The 20,431-nt window shown below is 33.2% G+C and overlaps 1 protein-coding gene across 1 annotated transcript in view; it reads right to left on the reverse strand.

Annotated features, from left to right (window-relative positions):
• Positions 1-1,170: 1,170 nt before the first annotated feature.
• The window catches only part of LOC133634840 (mitochondrial import inner membrane translocase subunit TIM44-like), a 41,493-nt gene continuing 22,232 nt past the window's right edge, over positions 1,171-20,431 (reverse strand). Inside the window, 4 exon segments of the mRNA XM_062027477.1 lie at positions 1,171-1,989; positions 14,520-14,630; positions 19,096-19,185; positions 19,271-19,321. Of these exon segments, the coding sequence (XP_061883461.1) occupies positions 1,870-1,989; positions 14,520-14,630; positions 19,096-19,185; positions 19,271-19,321 (372 nt within the window). The 3' untranslated portion in view covers positions 1,171-1,869.

Genomic DNA, 20,431 nt, shown 5'->3' on the forward strand with positions numbered 1-20,431 from the left:
CTGACGTCTGAGAGCAGCTGCCAGCTTGATGGCCGACCTCAGCCTGACGTCTGCTGAGACCAAGTGTGACACTTCTGTGGCCCACTTCTGTGCCCTGTCGCACCCCCCGTGTGTGTGTGTGTTCTTGTATTTCTACCCTTCTTGAGACATGAAGGAAAAGTATCTTCCATATGAGGAGGTGTGAACAAGTGATGACATAAATCAATAACATTGCATCTAATAGACAATGTCTCATTTGTGGTGACATCTATCAAAATGAGGGTGGTCCCAAAAAGGAGGGATTTTTCACATTGACTGTGTGTCGCTTTTAAAAGTGCTCCCCCTCTGGTCAACATATGAAATAACAAGTGTGTGTAAGAACATGAAATGCACCCCCTTTGGCCAAAATTAGTCAAAACAAATAAAATAAATATGGAGGTTAATTTGTTTTAATTACAAAAGATTTTACCAAATTTATGCCACTGAATTTTTTGCTTTTGAGTTTTGTGAAATGATGCTGACAATGACATTGAATACAAATGTATGAACAAAATGTGTTTAAAAATGCAGTTTGTTGAAATAAAATAAAATTCAGTGTAAAAAATATTCATTTCTTTAGAACTTTTAAAAGTTTTTAATTATTTTTTTACACTACATTTTCATACACTGAATTTTACAACGCTGTTGTAACAAACTCTATTTTTTAAACGCTCATTAAATTAAAACAAAAAAAGTGAGCAAAATGTATTTAACATACTCTGATGTAAAAAATAAAATAAAAAAAATAATCAGTAACTTTAAATGAGTTAAAAAAAACAACATGGAGGTTAATTTGTTTTTATTACAAAAGATTTTACAAAATTTAAGTAACTGAATTTTTTGCTTTTGAGTTTTGTGAAATGATGCTGACAATGACATTGAATACAAATTGGTGAGCAAAATGTGTTTAAAAATGCAGTTTTTAAACAATGATTTTTTTAACACTACATTTTTATACACTGAACTTTAAAACACGATTGTAACAAACTGTATTTTTAAACAAAATTAAATACATTAAATTAAATCAAATTAAAAAAGTGAGCAAAATGTATTTAACATACTCTAAAGTTTTTAAAAAAATGCAGTTTGTCAAAAAAAAAATTTAAAATTCAGAGTAAAAATATGCTTCGCTTGAAAACGTTTTTAATATTTTTATACATTTACTTTTTTTACACTACATATTTATACAGTTTTAACAAACAATTGTATTCAATGTAATTCTCAGCATAATTTGAGGTTAAAAAAAAAAAAAGTTAAATCATTTCACCAACTTCAAACACCGAAAAATCAGTTACATAATTCAGTGTAAAAAAATAAAAAGTTTTTAAAATAACGACACAAATTAAGCTCCATAACCAATAACAAAAATATATTATTCAGAGGCGGGTCACACTGACAAGATTGAAAAATTTGCAAACAAAAAAACAATTCATAACCCAAAAAATTAAAATACTTAAAACAAAAATTTTTGTTGTGGAATTATTTTTTAATTGGACATTCTTTTTTATATTTTTTTGCAATTTTTTAATGTTGTGTAAAAAGACATATTTGATCCTAACAGTACATTTAAAAAGGATGGAAATCGGGGATTATGTTGACTATTCCTAATAAATACAGACTTTATTATTTGGGACGTCCTTGATTGTGCTGGAGGTCTTTTCTCATGTGGAACTCTTCCTCTAAATGGGCATCAGGGTGTCCTGCACCTTAGTGAGCTTGGCACTCTAACGCCCTCTGGTGGGCGGCAGAGGAAGACGTCAGTCAGGCTGGTCCTCCCACATCCAGGCCTCCTCCTTCACGTCTGCTGCAGGTTCCAGAAGGTCCTCCTCCCCGGACTAGAGAGTCTTAGACTTAGAGGATCTGTTCTGTGCTGGAGGCGGAGATGTCCAGGAGTCTCCAGGCGGCGTGCGGGTTGAGTTCCTCTTGGTCTCGACACAGCGCCCACACGTACATCATCTTCAGGACTTTCTCCTGGCAGGAGGAAACCACAACATGACTCTCAACCTTCACGGATCCGTCCTCGTTCCATGGATCTCAGATCCCTTAAACAGTTCTCCCGCTTCTTTGAGCCCGGGGGGGTAAGAAACCGTTTGTTTGGGGCTGAAAAATCACATAGCCTATACATATATTTATAATACATATTTCATTATTATAATTGGATATTAAAAGTATGTGAACGTTGGACTCCTACTTTGTTTAAAATATGTTTTATTGCCATAAAAACATAACATTTGTTTTTATAGCAAAAACATAAAAATATGCAATATTTTCCCCCAAATTTTTTTTTCATGTTTTATGACATTTTTCCAAAGAAAACCCTGTTTTATATGGTAAAACATAAAATATTCAATATTTTCCCCGAAACATTTGATGTTTTATGCCATTTTTTTCCAAAGAAACCCCTGTTTTATGGCAAAAACATAAAATATGTAATATTTTCCCCACAACATTTTGTTTTATGCCATTTTTTCCAAAGAAAACTCTGTTTTTTATGGCAAAAATATGAAATATACAATATTTTCCCCAAACATTTTGTTTCATGCCATTTTTTCAAAAGAAAACCTTTAAATATGCTATATTTTCCCCAAAACATTTGATGTTTTATGACATTTTTTCCAAGGAAAATCCTGTTTTTATGGCAAAGACATAAAATATGTAATATTTTCCCCACAACATTTTGTTTTATGCCATTTTTTCCAAAGAAAACTCAGTTTTTTACGGCAAAAACATTAAATATGCAATATTTTCCCCAAAACATTTTGTTTGACATTTTTTCCAAGGAAAATCCTGTTTTTATGGCAAAGACATAAAATATGTAATATTTTCCCCACAACATTTTGTTTTATGCCATTTTTTCCAAAGAAAACTCAGTTTTTTACGGCAAAAACATTAAATATGCAATATTTTCCCCAAAACATTTTGTTTGACATTTTTCCAAGGAAAAGCCTGTTTTTTATGGCAAAAATATGAAATATGCAATATTTTCCCCCAAACATTTTGTTTCATGCCATTTTTTCAAAAGAAAACCTTTAAATATGCAATATTTTCCCCAAAACATTTTGTTTATGACATTTTTTCCAAGGAAAACACAGTTTTTTATGGCAAAAATATGAAATATACAATATTTTCCCCAAACATTTTGTTTCATGACATTTTTTCAAAAGAAAACCTTTAAATATGCAATATTTTCCCCAAAACATTTGATGTTTTATGACATTTTTTCCAAGGAAAACCCTGTTTTATGGCAAAGATATAAAATATGTAATATTTTCCCAAAAACATTTCATGTTTTATGCCATTTTTCCCCAAAGAAAACCCTGTTTTATGGCAAAAACATTAAATATGCAATATTTTCCCCAAAACATTTTGTTTTATGCCCTTTTTTTTCAAAAGAAAACCCTGTTTTGTGGAAAAATATGCAAAATTTTCCCCAAAGCAATTTTTTATGCCCTTTTTTCCAAAGAAAACCATGTTTTTTATGGCAAAAATATTAAATATGCAATATTTTCCCCAAAACATTTTATGTTTTATGCCATTTGTTCCAAAGAAAACCCTGTTTTTATGGCAAAGATATCAAATATGTAATATTTTCCCCAAAAACATTTCATGTTTTATGCCATTTGTTCAAAAGAAAACCCTGTTTTTTTATGGCAAAAACATTAAATATGCAATATTTTCCCCAAAACATTTTCTTTTATGCCCTGTTTTCCAAAGAAAAAACATAAAATATGCAATATTTTCTCCAAAACATTTTTTTTCATGTTTTATACCCTTTTTTCCAAAGAAACCCATATTTGTTTATGGCAAAAACAAAACATTTGCAACATTTTCCGCAAACCATTTTGTTTTATGCCCTTTTTTCCAAAGAAAACCCTGTTTTATGAAAAAAAAAACATAAAATATGCAATATTTACCCCAAAACATTTTTTTTCATGTTTTATACCCTTTTTTCCAAAGAAACCCATATTTGTTTATGGCAAAAACATAAAATGTGCAACATTTTCCCCAAAACATTTGATGTTTTATATCATTTTTTCCAAGGAAAACCCAGTTTTTTATGGCAAAAACATAAAATATTCAAAATTTTCCCCAAAACATTTTGTTTTATGCCCTTTTTTCCAAAGAAAACGCTGTTTTGTGGAAAAAACATAAAATATGCAATATTTTCCCCAAAGCAATTTTTTATGCCCTTTTTTCCAAAGAAAACCCTGTTTTTTATGGCAAAAATATTAAATATGCAATATTTTCCCCAAAACATTTGATGTTTTATGCCATTTGTTCCAAAGAAAACCCTGTTTTTATGGCAAAGATATAAAATATGTAATATTTTCCCAAAAACATTTAATGTTTTATGCCATTTGTTCAAAAGAAAACCCTGTTTTTTTTATGGCAAAAACATTAAATATGCAATATTTTCCCCAAAACATTTTGTTTTATGCCCTTTTTTTCCAAAGAAAATCCTGTTTTGTGGAAAAAACATAAAATATGCAATATTTTCCCCAAAGCAATTTTTTATGCTCTTTATTCCAAAGAAAACCCTGTTTTTTATGGCAAAAATATTAAATATGCAATATCTTCCCCAAAACATTTTATGTTTTATGCCATTTTTTCCAAAAAAAAACCTTGTTTTTATGGCAAAGATATAAAATATGTAATATTTTCCCCAAAACATTTCATGTTTTATGCCCTTTTTCCCAAAGAAAACCCTGTTTTATGGCAAAAACATTAAATATGCAATATTTTCCCCAAAACATTATGTTTTATGACATTTTTTCCAAGGGAAACACAGTTTTTTATGGCAAAAACATAAAATATTCAATATTTTCCCCAAAACATTTTGTTTTATGCCCTTTTTTTCCCCAAAAACCCTGTTTTTATGGCAAAGATATAAAATATGTAATATTTTCCCAAAAACATTTCATGTTTTATGCCATTTGTTCAAAAGAAAACCCTGTTTTTTTATGGCAAAAACATTAAATATGCAATATTTTCCCCAAAACATTTTGTTTTATGCCCTTTTTTTCCAAAGAAAATCCTGTTTTGTGGAAAAAACATTAAAAATGCAATATTTTCCCCAAAGCAATTTTTTATGCTCTTTATTCCAAAGAAAACCCTGTTTTTTATGGCAAAAATATTAAATATGCAATATTTTCCCCAAAACATTTTATGTTGTATGCCATTTTGTCCAAAGAAAACCCTGTTTTTATGGCAAAGATATAAAATATGTAATATTTTCCCCAAAACATTTCATGTTTTATGCCATTTTTCCCCAAAGAAAACCCTGTTTTATGGCAAAAACATTAAATATGCAATATTTTCCCCAAAACATTTTGTTTTATGCCCTTTTTTTCCAAAAAAAAAACTGTTTTATGGCAAAAACATTAAATATGCAATATTTTCCCCAAAACATTTTGTTGTATGCCCTTTTTTCCAAAGAAAACCCTGTTTTGTGGAAAAAACATAAAATATGCAATATTTTCCCCAAAGCAATTTTTTATGCCCTTTTTTCCAAAGAAAACCCTGTTTTTTATGGCAAAAATATTAAATATGCAATATTTTCCCCAAAACATTTGATGTTTTATGCCATTTGTTCCAAAGAAAACCCTGTTTTTATGGCAAAGATATAAAATATGTAATATTTTCCCAAAAACATTTCATGTTTTATGCCATTTGTTCAAAAGAAAACCCTGTTTTTTTTATGGCAAAAACATTAAATATGCAATATTTTCCCCAAAACATTTTGTTTTATGCCCTTTTTTTCCAAAGAAAATCCTGTTTTGTGGAAAAAAACATAAAATATGCAATATTTTCCCCAAAGCAATTTTTTATGCTCTTTATTCCAAAGAAAACCCTGTTTTTTATGGCAAAAATATTAAATATGCAATATCTTCCCCAAAACATTTTATGTTTTATGCCATTTTTTCCAAAAAAAACCTTGTTTTTATGGCAAAGATATAAAATATGTAATATTTTCCCCAAAACATTTCATGTTTTATGCCCTTTTTCCCAAAGAAAACCCTGTTTTATGGCAAAAACATTAAATATGCAATATTTTCCCCAAAACATTATGTTTTATGACATTTTTTCCAAGGGAAACACAGTTTTTTATGGCAAAAACATAAAATATTCAATATTTTCCCCAAAACATTTTGTTTTATGCCCTTTTTTTCCCCAAAAACCCTGTTTTTATGGCAAAGATATAAAATATGTAATATTTTCCCAAAAACATTTCATGTTTTATGCCATTTGTTCAAAAGAAAACCCTGTTTTTTTATGGCAAAAACATTAAATATGCAATATTTTCCCCAAAACATTTTGTTTTATGCCCTTTTTTTCCAAAGAAAATCCTGTTTTGTGGAAAAAACATTAAAAATGCAATATTTTCCCCAAAGCAATTTTTTATGCTCTTTATTCAAAAGAAAACCCTGTTTTTTATGGCAAAAATATTAAATATGCAATATTTTCCCCAAAACATTTTATGTTGTATGCCATTTTTTCCAAAGAAAACCCTGTTTTTATGGCAAAGATATAAAATATGTAATATTTTCCCAAAAACATTTCATGTTTTATGCCATTTTCCCCCAAAGAAAACCCTGTTTTATGGCAAAAACATTAAATATGCAATATTTTCCCCAAAACATTTTGTTGTATGCCCTTTTTTTCCAAAGAAAACCCTGTTTTGTGGAAAAAACATAAAATATGCAATATTTTCCCCAAAGCAATTTTTTATGCCCTTTTTTCCAAAGAAAACCCTGTTTTTTATGGCAAAAATATTAAATATGCAATATTTTCCCCAAAACATTTGATGTTTTATGCCATTTGTTCTAAAGAAAACCCTGTTTTTATGGCAAAGATATAAAATATGTAATATTTTCCCAAAAACATTTCATGTTTTATGCCATTTGTTCAAAAGAAAACCCTGTTTTTTTTTATGGCAAAAACATTAAATATGAAATATTTTCCCCAAAACATTTTCTTTTATGCCCTGTTTTCCAAAGAAAAAACATAAAATATGCAATATTTTCTCCAAAACATTTTTTTTCATGTTTTATACCCTTTTTTCCAAAGAAAACCATATTTGTTTATGGCAAAAACATAACATTTGCAACATTTTCCCCAAACCATTTTGTTTTATGCCCTTTTTTCCAAAGAAAACCCTGTTTTATGGAGAAAAAAAACATAAAATATGCAATATTTTCTCCAAAACATTTTTTTTCATGTTTTATACCCTTTTTTCCAAAGAAACCCATATTTGTTTATGGCAAAAACATAAAATGTGCAACATTTCCCCCAAAACATTTGATGTTTTATACCATTTTTTCCAAGGAAAACCCTGTTTTTTATGGCAAAAACATAAAATATTAAATATTTTCCCCAAAACATTTTGTTTTATGCCCTTTTTTTCCCCAAAGAAAACCCTGTTTTGTGGAAAAAACATAAAATATGCAACATTTTCCCCAAAGCAATTTTTTATGCCCTTTTTTCCCAAAGAAAACCCTGTTTTTTATGGCAAAAATATTAAATATGCAATATTTTCCCCAAAAAATTGTATGTTTTATGCCATTTGTTCCAAAGAAAACCCTGTTTTTTTATGGCAAAAACATTAAATATGCAATATTTTCTCCAAAACATTTTTTTTCATGTTTTATACCATTTTTTCCAAAGAAAACCATATTTGTTTATGGCAAAAACATAACATTTGCAACATTTTCCCCAAACCATTTTGTTTTATGCCCTTTTTTTCCCCAAAGAAAACCCTGTTTTATGGAGAAAAAAAACATAAAATATGCAATATTTTCTCCAAAATATTTTTTTTCATGTTTTATACCCTTTTTTCCAAAGAAACCCATATTTGTTTATGGCAAAAACATAAAATGTGCAACATTTTCCCCAAAACATTTGATGTTTTATGCCATTTTTTCCAAGGAAAACAGTTTTTTATGGCAAAAACATAAAATGTGCAATATTTTCCCCAAACATTTGATGTTTTATGCCATTTTTTCCCAAGGAAAACCCTGTTTTTTATGGCAAAAAGATAAAATATGCAATATTTTCCCCAAAACATTTTTTTTCATGTTTTAAGCCCTTTTTTTTCTAAAGAAAACCCTGTTCTTTATGGCTAAAAACATACCCCCAAAATTGTTTATTTATGAAATGTTCTCCTCCTTCCTTGTTTACTTCTGTGACGACCTCCTTAAAGTTTTGTAATCAATCAGAAATATCAAGCAGCTAAAATGTACCAAACATTGATTAAGTGCAGAGAACTTGTTTTGCATTTTCCCATCATGCATTGCATGGGATTTAAATGTGTCTTTATTACAAAATTAAAAAAATTTTGACACTGAATTTATGTAACTGATTTTTATGCGTTGGAATTTTGTGAACTGAATGTCATTTATTTCCAAAAAGTCTGAGACAGGATGGATTGCTTCAGTCTTAATTTACCAGTCTTGAGTTTTAATGCAATTCATATTTTTACACTGATTTTTTTTGTTACACTATATTTAAAAAAATATTTACACAATGAATTTTAAAACGGATTTTTAAAACACACATTTTGCTCACAATTTTCTATTTAGCATAATTTAACGTACTATAAAAAATAAGTTGTGTAATTGGGTGTCATTTTGAATTGTGTGTTGTGTTTGGACATTTTTTGGGATAATACATATCCACATTCAGTGAGCAGGTTGTGACTTTCTGGGTTGTTGTTTTTTGCGCCATGACTGGGGAAGGTTGTTTGGATTGGGTCATACATAAAAATGCTGCGCAATTCATGGTCAGTAACTTGAATTGTTGACGTTGTCCGCAAGATGGCATCCATCTTCTTCTTGATTCTGTCAGGAACAACGAGTCTCCAACACGGTCGGTCCTGGGCTAGTTCTCTCAGCTGGTTTTTGCCTCAACATCAACACTTCTGTGACTTTCCTCTTTCCTTTTGGGGTTCCAGTCTGATGCCTGCTTAGTGATGTTGGATCTAAGTCCATCCCAACCGGATTCTGATTGATTCTAGCCCGCAGGTCCCGATTTGAAAAAACTTCCGGCCATCGGATCTGGATCAGGTTTCTGTTGACGAAGGACTGAAACTTTTTGGTGGATGGTTCCGTAACTCGCCATGTCTCCGAGCCTGACAGCACGCCATAGTTTGGACACCCCCGACCAATTGAGCCTTGTCCAAAGTGTGTTGGATGAGAAGTGTCCCTCCAAGGTGTGTTGGATGAGAAGTGTCCCTCCAAGGTGTGTTGGATGAGAAGTGTCCCTCCAAGGTGTGTTGGATGAGAAGTGTCCCTCCAAGGTGTTGTTTTGAGAAGTGTCCCTCCAAGGTGTGTTGGATGAGAAGTGTCCCTCCAAGGTGTGTTGGATGAGAAGTGTCCCTCCAAGGTGTTGTTTTGAGAAGTGTCCCTCCAAGGTGTGTTGGATGAGAAGTGTCCCTCCAAGGTGTGTTGGATGAGAAGTGTCCCTCCAAGGTGTGTTGGATGAGAAGTGTCCCTCCAAGGTGTGTTGAATGAGAAGTGTCCCTCCAAGGTGTGTTGGATGAGAAGTGTCCCTCCAAGGTGTGTTGGATGAGAAGTGTCCCTCCAAGGTGTGTTGGATGAGAAGTGTCCCTCCAAGGTGTGTTGGATGAGAAGTGTCCCTCCAAGGTGTGTTGGATGAGAAGTGTCCCTCCAAGGTGTGTTGGATGAGAAGTGTCCCTACAAGGTGTGTTGGATGAGAAGTGTCCCTCCAAGGTGTGTTGGATGAGAAGTGTCCCTACAAGGTGTGTTGGATGAGAAGTGTCCCTCCAAGGTGTGTTGGATGAGAAGTGTCCCTCCAAGGTGTGTTGGATGAGAAGTGTCCCTCCAAGGTGTGTTGGATGAGAAGTGTCCCTACAAGGTGTGTTGGATGAGAAGTGTCCCTCCAAGGTGTGTTGGATGAGAAGTGTCCCTCCAAGGTGTGTTGGATGAGAAGTGTCCCTACAAGGTGTGTTGGATGAGAAGTGTCCCTACAAGGTGTGTTGGATGAGAAGTGTCCCTCCAAGGTGTGTTGGATGAGAAGTGTCCCTCCAAGGTGTGTTGAATGAGAAGTGTCCCTCCAAGGTGTGTTGGATGAGAAGTGTCCCTCCAAGGTGTGTTGGATGAGAAGTGTCCCTCCAAGGTGTGTTGGATGAGAAGTGTCCCTCCAAGGTGTGTTGAATGAGAAGTGTCCCTCCAAGGTGTGTTGGATGAGAAGTGTCCCTCCAAGGTGTGTTGGATGAGAAGTGTCCCTACAAGGTGTGTTGGATGAGAAGTGTCCCTCCAAGGTGTGTTGGATGAGAAGTGTCCCTCCAAGGTGTGTTGGATGAGAAGTGTCCCTCCAAGGTGTGTTGGATGAGAAGTGTCCCTCCAAGGTGTGTTGAATGAGAAGTGTCCCTCCAAGGTGTTGTTTTGAGAAGTGTCCCTCCAAGGTGTGTTGGATGAGAAGTGTCCCTCCAAGGTGTGTTGGATGAGAAGTGTCCCTACAAGGTGTGTTGGATGAGAAGTGTCCCTCCAAGGTGTGTTGGATGAGAAGTGTCCCTCCAAGGTGTGTTGGATGAGAAGTGTCCCTCCAAGGTGTGTTGGATGAGAAGTGTCCCTCCAAGGTGTGTTGGATGAGAAGTGTCCCTCCAAGGTGTGTTGGATGAGAAGTGTCCCTCCAAGGTGTTGTTCTGACTGAAAGACCTGCGTGACACAAAGACTTGTCCCTGACGCACTAGAATAGACGATGATGCTGATTGATGAGATGAAGTTGTTGTTGAGGGCCGACGATACAAACAGGAGCCAAAGGACTAAAGTGTCATTGTCTGCTGGCGGGGACACAACTTCTTACACTTTTCTGATTACTTGCCTTGCTGTTTATTGTCTTACCTTTAAATAAACATTGTTTTCACTACAGGACGTACCAGTTTATTGTCTTACCTTTAAATAAACATGGCTTTCACTACAGGACGTACCAGTTTATGGTCTTACCTTTAAATAAACATGCTTTTCACTACAGGACGTACCAGTTTATTGTCTTACCTTTAAATAAACATGGCTTTCACTACAGGACGTACCAGTTTATGGTCTTACCTTTAAATAAACATGCTTTTCACTACAGGACGTACCAGTTCTCTTCTTACGTGCTTTACATTTTAGTGCCCAACTTATACTTCATTCATAGCCAAAGAAATACCTCCATCAGGGGTGTCCACACCTTGGCCACTGGGGGCCACACACTGAAAAATGAAAGCATGCAGGGGCCATTTTGAAATGTTCAATTTTCAAAAGGCTGTCCTCACTTTTGGTGAACACTAAAGATCCTGGGGACCCAAAAGGGTCTCAGTCATTAAAGGGTTAAAAATAAATCACTTTCAACACCTACATACCCATAGATCAACTATCCATTTTTTCATGTTTTATGCCATTTTTCCCAAGGAAAATCCTGTTTTTTTACGGCAAAAACATAAAATATGCAATATTTTTCCTAAAACGTTTTATGCCCTTTTTTCTAAAGAAAATATTTTTTTTCAAGGCAAAAACATAAAATATAGAATATTTTCTCCAAAACATTTTTTCCAAAGAAAACTATGTTTTATGGCAAAAACATAAAATATGTAATATTTTTCCTACAACTTTTCTTGTATGTTTTATGCCCTTTTTTCTAAAGAAAATTCTGTTTTTTATGGCAAAAACATAAAATATGAAATATTATCCCCAAAACATTTTTTCCAAAGAAAACCGTTTTATGGCAAAAACATAAAATATGTAATATTTTTCCGAAAACATTTTTTTAAATCTTTTATGCAGTTTTTTCTAAAGAAAATCCTGTTTTTTATGGAAAAAACATAAAATATGCAATATTTTTCCTAAAACATTTTATGTTTTATGTCCTTTTTTCTAAAGAAAATCAATTTTTTTAAGGCAAAAACATAAAATATAGAATATTTTCTCCAAAACATTTTTTCCAAAGAAAACCATGTTTTATGGCAAAAACATAAAATATGTAATATTTTTCCTAGAACTTTTTTTTTTGTTTTATGCCCTTTTTTCTAAAGAAAATCTTGTTTTTAAAGGCAAAAACATAAAATATACAATATTTTCCCCAAAACATTTTTTCCAAAGAAAACACCGTTTTATGGCAAAAACATAAAATATGTAATATTTTCCCTAAAACATTTTTTTTTGTTTTATGCCCTTTTTTCAAAAGAAAATTCTGTTTTTAATGGAAAAAACATAAAATATGAAATATTATCCCCAAAAAATGTTTTCCAAAGAAAACCGTTTTATGGCAAAAACATAAAATATGTAATATTTTTCCTAAAACATTTTTTAAAATGTTTTATGCCCTTTTATCTAAAGAAAATCCTGTTTTTTATGGAAAAAAACATAAAATATACAATATTTTTCGTAAACATTTTTTTAATGTTTTATGCCATTTTTTCTAAAGAAAATCATGTTTTTTATGGCAAAAACAAAGTATGCAATATTTTCCCCAAAACATTTTTTCCAAAGAAAACCCTGTTTTATGGCAAAAACATAAAATATACAATATTTTTCCTAAAACTTTTTTTTTATGTTTTATGCCCTTTTTTCTAAAGAAAATCCTGTTTTTTAATGGCAAAAACATAAAATATACAATATTTTCCCCAAAACATTTGTTTATGTTTTATGCCCTTTTTTCTAAAGAAAATCCTGTTTTTTTATAGTAAAAACATAAAATATACAATATTTTTCCTAAAACATTTTTTGTTTTATGACCTTTTTTCCAAAGAAAATCCAGTTTTTAAGGCAAAAACATAAAATATACAATATTTTCCCCAAAACATTTTTTCCAAAGAAAACCCTGTTTTATGGCAAAAACATAAAATATACAATATTTTTCCTAAAACTTTTTTTTTTATGTTTTATGCCCTTTTTTCTAAAGAAAATCCTGTTTTTTAATGGCAAAAACATAAAATATACAATATTTTCCCCAAAACATTTGTTTATGTTTTATGCCCTTTTTTCGAAAGAAAATCCTGTTTTATTATAGTAAAAACATAAAATATACAATATTTTTCCTAAAACATTTTTTGTTTTATGACCTTTTTTCCAAAGAAAATCCAGTTTTTAAGGCAAAAACATAAAATATACAATATTTTCCCCAAAATATTTTTTCCAAAGAAAACCCTGTTTATGGCAAAAACATAAAATATACAATATTTTTCCTAAAACTTTTTTTTTTATGTTTTATGCCCTTTTTTCTAAAGAAAATCCTGTTTTTCAATGGCAAAAACATAAAATATACAATATTTTCCCCAAAACATTTTTTCCAAAGAAAACCCTGTTTTATGGCAAAAACATATAATATGTAATATTTTTCCATAACATTTTTAAATGTTTTATGCGCTTTTTTCCAAGGAAAATCCTGTTTTTTTTACGGCAAAAACTAAATATGCAATATTTTCTCCAAAACATTTGTTTATGTTTTATGCCATTTTTTCTAAAGAAAATCCTGTTTTTTTATAGTAAAAACATAAAATATACAATATTTTTCCTAAAACATTTTATGTTTTATGCCCTTTTTTCTAAAGAAAATCCAGTTTTTAAGGCAAAAACATAATATACAATATTTTCCCCAAAATATTTTTTCCAAAGAAAACCCTGTTTATGGCAAAAACATAAAATATACAATATTTTTCCAAAAACATTTCTTTATGTTTTATGCCCTTTTTTCTAAAGAAAATCATGTTTTTTATGGCAAAAACATAAAGTATGCAATATTTTCCCCAAAACATTATTTCCAAAGAAAACCCTGTTTTATGGCAAAAACAAAATAAGTAATACAACTTTTTTTAATGTTTTATGCCCTTTTTTCTAAAGAAAATCCTGTTTTTTAATGAAAAACATAAAATATGCAATATTTTCCCCAAAACAGTTGTTTATGTTGTATGCCTTTTTTGCTAAAGAAAAACATGTTTTTTTATGGCAAAAACATAAAATATACAATATTTTTCCTAAAACATTTTTTTATGCTTTATGCCCTTTTTTCCAAAGAAAACCAAGTTTTAATTATGGCAAAAACTTAAAATATGCAATATTTTCCCCAAAACTAAATGGAATATTTGATGTAAAGTCATTATATCCTTAAATAGATCAATAATTCATAAAAACATTACTTTTTAATTCATTATTATTAAAAAAAAAATTTTTTAATAAAGGTCTCGGAGATCCAAAAGGCTCTTACTCATAAAAGTGTTAAAAATAAGTCATATATTATTTTTGTCTTTCAACACTTAACTGTTTAAATCAACACACACAACACATGGAATGCATTTAAAATATATATTAATATATATACAGTATATATATAAATATATATATATACACAGAATATACTTGTATATATATATATAAATATATATACACATATATGTGTGTGTGTGTGTGTGTGTGTGTGTGTGTGTGTGTGTGTGTGTGTGTGTGTGTGTGTGTGTGTGTGTGTGTGTGTGTGTGTGTGTGTGTGTGTGTGTGTGTGTAACTTACAGGGTCACCCTCCACCACTACTCCTTTGGTGTTGCGTATGACCATCACTAACTGAGCCTGGAAGGTGATGATGAGCACAGGACCCTGGTCCATCATCTTCCCCATGGCCAGCTGGGGAAGACAACCACACACACAACAATATTTACAGGCAACGCTGTCAAAGTGGAGGCACGTACATAAGAGCGCCCACAAAACGGCGCATCCTGAAGCGACTTGAAGATCATCCATGCAACATTTTGACCAAACCACCACCATTACATGTTATGTAGACCAGTGTTTTTCAACCACTGTACCGCGGCACACTAGTGTACCGTGAGATATTGTCTGGTGTGCCGTGGGAAATTATGCAACTTCACCTAATTGGTCCAAAAAATATTTTTTGCAAATCAATAATTATAATCTGCAAATAACGTGCCGTTGCAGTGTAGAACTCGGCAGGGTAACCACATAGTACTCCATGTCAGTAGGTGGCAGCAGGTAGTTATTTGCTTTGTAAAAGTCAGAATGTGTCTGGTGAGACGAGGATGGTTTGTTGTGATCCCAATATGCAGACCACAGCGGGAGGCAGTGTGCAGGTAAAAAGGTATGTGACGCTTAAACCAAAAATGAACGGAAGGGAAAGGGAAAGGCACTGGCTATGTAAAACGAAAGTAAAACTGAATTGGCTACAAAGTAAACAGAAACAAAATGCTGGACGACAGCAAAAACTTACGGCGTCCACAAAGTACATCCGTACATGACATGACAATCAACAATGTCCACACAAAGAAGGATAGCAACAACTGAAATATTCTTGCTTGCTAACACAAAGGAGGTGCGGGGAATAGCGCTCAAAGGAAAGACATGAAACTGCTACAGGAAAACACCAACAAAACAGGAAGGGCCACCAAAATAACAGCGCAAGACAAGAACTAAAGCACCACACACAGGAAAACACCAACAAACTCAAAATAAGGCACGACGACCTGGTGGAGTTTAATTTTTTTAACATTTTCTGCTGGTGGTGTGCCTCCGTATTTTTAAATGAAAAAAATGTGCCTTATCGATTCTATACCAAGTAGTTACAGGATCATACATTGGTCATATTCAAAGTCATCATGTGTCCAGGGACGTATTTCCTGACTTTATAAACATAATATGAACTTGAAAAAAGATTTTGTGAAGATAAAAAATATCTACGTAATCATAGTAGTATCGACTAGATACGCGCTTGTACTTGGTATCATTGCAGTGGATGTCAGGTATATGGCGTTTGTTTACATTGTGACGGCGGTGAGCTATTGTATCCTCCTACGGTGTGTAGTGAAGCATGTTTAGCGATTCCTCGTCCTCCAGTGATAATGGTACTTGTAAGAAACATACCGTAATTTCCGGACTATAAGCCGCTACTTTTTCCCCTCGTTCTGGTCCCTGCGGCTTATACAAGGGTGCGGCTTATTTACGGCCTGTTCTTCTCCGACACCGACGAAGAGGATTTCGGTGGTTTTAGTACGCAGGAGGAAGACGATGACACAATGATTAAAGACTGACTTTTCATATACCGGTAGGCTGGTTATTTTGATAACGTACAGGCGAGCACTTTGTATTACTTTGCACCGTTATATTATTTGTACTCTGTACGAATGCTGTTCGCCATGTCAAAGATGTGAAAGTTTGATTGAATGATTGAAAGATTTATTGTTAATAAATGGGACGCTTTGCGTTCCCAAACAGTCATGTTCCCCTCCGTGGTAGCAGGAACCCCTATATACTACGGTAATTACACATCAAAACCCTGCGGCTTATAGTCGGGTGCGGCTTATATATGGAGCAATCTGTATTTTCCCCTAAATTTAGCTGGTGCGGCTTATAGTCAGGTGCGGCTTATAGTCCGGAAATTACGGTACTTTATTTGCCGACTGCGGATGTATGTTTGCTGCTACCTAGCTAGCCACGTCTTAAAGCACCTCTTCCAGAGGGTGTTTCAGTGTTATAACCTCACCTTTACCTTCAGTTTTTAGACCAAAATGCGTCCATTCTCCCTTTTCTGTCTACACACTGTGTCTGCTTGTAAGTACTCCGTGTGTGTGCGCTGCCGAACATGCTCCTCTGCTCGTAAAACCAGCATTGTCACGCTGTCATGCCCGGGAACCGGTACTTTTCAAACAGAGTATAGTACATTTTATGTTTTTTCCACAAAACAGGGTTTTCCGTGGAAAAAAGGGCATAAAACAAAATGTTTTGGGGAAAATATTGCATTTTTATGTTTTCGTCATAAAAAACTGGGTTCCTTGGAAAACATTTTTTATAAAACATATAATGTTTGGGGAAAATATTGCATATTTAATGTTTTTGCCATAAAACAGGGTTTTTTTTGTGAAAAAGGGCATAAAACATGAAATGTTTTGGGGAAAATATTACATATTTTATGTCTTTGCAATAAAAACGGGGTTTTCCTGGGAAAAAATGTCATAAAACAAAATATTTTGGGGAAAATATTGCATATTTAAAGTTTTTGCCATAAAAAACAGGGTTTTCTTTGGGAAAAAAATGGCATGAAACACAATGTTTGGGGGGAAATATTGCATATTTAATGTTTTTGCTACAAAAAACAGGGTTTTCTTTGGGAAAAAAATGGCATGAAACACAATGTTTGGGGGGAAATATTGCATATTTAATGTTTTTGCCATAAAAAACAGGGTTTCCTTGGATAAAATGTCATAAAACATAAAATGTTTTGGGGAAAATATTACATATTTAAAGTTTTTGCCATAAAACAGTTTTTTTGGGGGGGGGCTTAAAAAAAATTAAATGTTTTGGGGAAAATATTACATATTTTATGTTTTTGCTATAAAACAGGGTTTTCTTTGTAAAAAAAAATGGCATGAAACACAATGTTTTTGGGAAAATATTGCATATTTAATGTTTTTACTATAAAAAACAGGGTTTTCCTTGGAAAAAATGTCATGAAACATACAATGTTTTGGGGAAAATATTGCATATTTAATGTTTTTGCCATAAAAAAACAGGGTTTTCTTTGGAAAAAATGTCATAAAACATGACAAAAATGTTTTGGGGAAAATATTGCATATTTTATGTTTTTGGCATAAAAAACTGGGTTTTCCTTGGAAAGAAATGTCATAGAACATAAAATATTTGTGGAAAATATTGAATTGTTATGTTTTTGGCATAAAAAACTGGGTTTTCCTTGGAAACAAATGTCATAAAACATATGTTTGGGGAAAATATTGCATATTTAACGTTTTTGCCATAAAACAGGGTTTTCTTTGGGAAAAAGGCCATAAAACATGAAATGTTTTGGGGAAAATATTACACATTTGATGTCTTTGCCATAAAAACCTCAAAAAAAGGTTGAAAAACACTGATGTAGACCACAAGGAAGTATTTTACATTTAGAAAAAAAATCATAATTAAAGCTGCAAGCAGCGATGGACGGGACCGACTTTGAGGGCTCATAAAATCCAAACCGGAGCAGTAATTAAAACTCTTTCATCAACTTTCAATCAGAAGGGTTCAATCTCTCTCCTGTGCTAATTTGAAGCCGACACCACAAACGTGCTCAGAGGAGATAATGTTTGAAAAAAGGTGACTGTTTTTACTCAACTTTTGTTTTGAAGGGGGAATTGCAAACTTCCTGTTGATTTTTGCTGGGGGTTGTCAGTGTATGAAATCTAGGTCTAAGTGAAACCTACATAGAGGTTTTTGTTTCATGTCTCTACGACATTCCTACTGGGAGTTAGGGGCTGTTTTGTCTGTGTTTTCTTCCTAGGGGGCGCTAGAGCGCAATTTTGAGTTATTTGATTCGATCGCAATTTTCGCCAGTCCTGATGTGTGTGTCAAATTTGGTGAGTTTTGAAGCATGTTAAGGGGGTCAAATTACAGCTCAAAGAGGCGGGGGTATAATAATAAAACGCTAGAAATACAATAGGGTCCTCTGTCCCAAAGGGACATCGGTCCCTAATAATATGACCCCTTTAATGCGCCTTATAATCTGGTGCGCCTTTTGCATGAAAACAGACCTGACTAGACCTGCTCATCGGCACTGCGCCTTATAATCCGGTGCGCCCTATGGTCCAGAAAATACGGTATATCTGCAAATTTATTTTCAAATATAGTGTGTGTGGCTTATATACCGATGTGTTCCATAGCCCGGAAAAAAGGGTAATACCTATAAGAGGGTGTCTGAGCATTATTATCTTTGAGAGATAGATGATTTGATAGCGCTCTTGCAGAGAAATAGTGAGATGCATGGTGATAAATGTGATCTCACAAGGATGGATATGCTTGGCTCCCTTTGCAATACTGCCATTCTGTGCAATTACCTTCCAGAAGGATTCACGTTGCCAGCGGTGATGACCATCTGTCGGAGATTTGGGGCACGCCACTGAGGAGGGCTGATTTTAGCAAAAAGGATCAAGCTGCAGTTCCTATTCTACTTTTCCACCAACGTCCTAAAGCTTTGAGTAATTAACTATCCCCCCGCAACGATCCAACGGGTCCACTTGTGTTCTAAACACGCTGGGATGAGCGGGCCATGGGCCAGTACGCTAAACTACGTCGGAGGGCGGTGACTTACGTCAATGCTGTCGATATCCAGGATCTTGGAGTGGAACTGAAGCCCCATGGCCTTGGCTTGCTGGATGGGGTGTGCCAGCTGACTGTACGTCTTCAGGGCATGGGGGAAAAAAACACAAGGTGTCACGGCCGTACAGAAGCGTAATGCTGTCCACGCACCAAACAACTGGACTTACCGCTTCATAACACCAGTCCTTGAGCACCTCCAGCTCGCCTCGGATCATTGCCTGCATGGAGAGAGAACAGTGCTCAAGTGTTAAAGCATCTCTGCAAACTCATAGAGTCCTCGGAAAAATAAAAAATAAACAATAACAAGGAAATGCACTAAGAGAGCGCAGACCTCCGCCAGGCTCTAATAGTAAAATATACTTTGAAAAAATCCCTGCATCCAGACTATGGTAGTTCCGATATCAATATGTATTTCGATACTATTCTAACTAAAGGGGACCACAAAAAATGGCATTATTGGCTTTATTTGAACAAAAAATCTTATGGTACATTATCTGTAGTCCATAACACTGATTATTCAGATTTAGTCTAGACCTGGCTAGACCTGACCATGTGCATGAACTGATGAAGCCTGCTCAAATGATATTCAATATTTTCCCCAAAACATTTTGTTTTATGCCCTTTTTTCCAAAAAAAAAACCCTGTTTTGTGGAAAAAACATAAAATATGCAATAATTTCCCCAAATCATTTTTTTCATGTTTTATGCCATTTTTTCCAAAGAAAACCCTGTTTTTTTATGGCAAAAACATTAAATATGCAATATTTTCCCCAAAACATTGTATGTTTCATGACATTTTTTCCAAGGGAAATCCTGTTTTATGGCAAAAACATTAAATATGTAATATTTTCCCCAAAACATTTTATGTTTTATGACATTTTATCCAAGGAAAACCCTGGTTTTTATAGCAAAAACATTAAATATGCAATATTTTCCCCCAAACATTGTGTGTCATGACATTTTTTCCCCCAAAGAAAACCCTGTTTTTTATGGCAAAAACTTTAAATATGCAATATTTTCCCCCCAAAATTTGGTTTTATGACATTTTTTCCGAGGAAAACCCTGTTTTTATGGCAAATACATAAAATATGTAATATTTTCCCCAAACCATTTCATGTTTTATGCCCTTTTTCCCAAAGAAAATCCTGTTTTATGGCAAAAACATTAAATATGCAATATTTTCCCCCAAACATTGTGTGTCATGACATTTTTTTCCCCAAAGAAAACCGTTTTTTATGGCAAAAATTTTAAATATGCAATATTTTCCCCCCAAAATTTGGTTTTATGACATTTTTTCCGAGGAAAACCCTGTTTTTATGGCAAATACAT

Source organism: Entelurus aequoreus, linkage group LG19, assembly GCF_033978785.1.
Source record: "Entelurus aequoreus isolate RoL-2023_Sb linkage group LG19, RoL_Eaeq_v1.1, whole genome shotgun sequence".
NCBI classification, from domain to species: Eukaryota; Metazoa; Chordata; class Actinopteri; order Syngnathiformes; family Syngnathidae; genus Entelurus; species Entelurus aequoreus.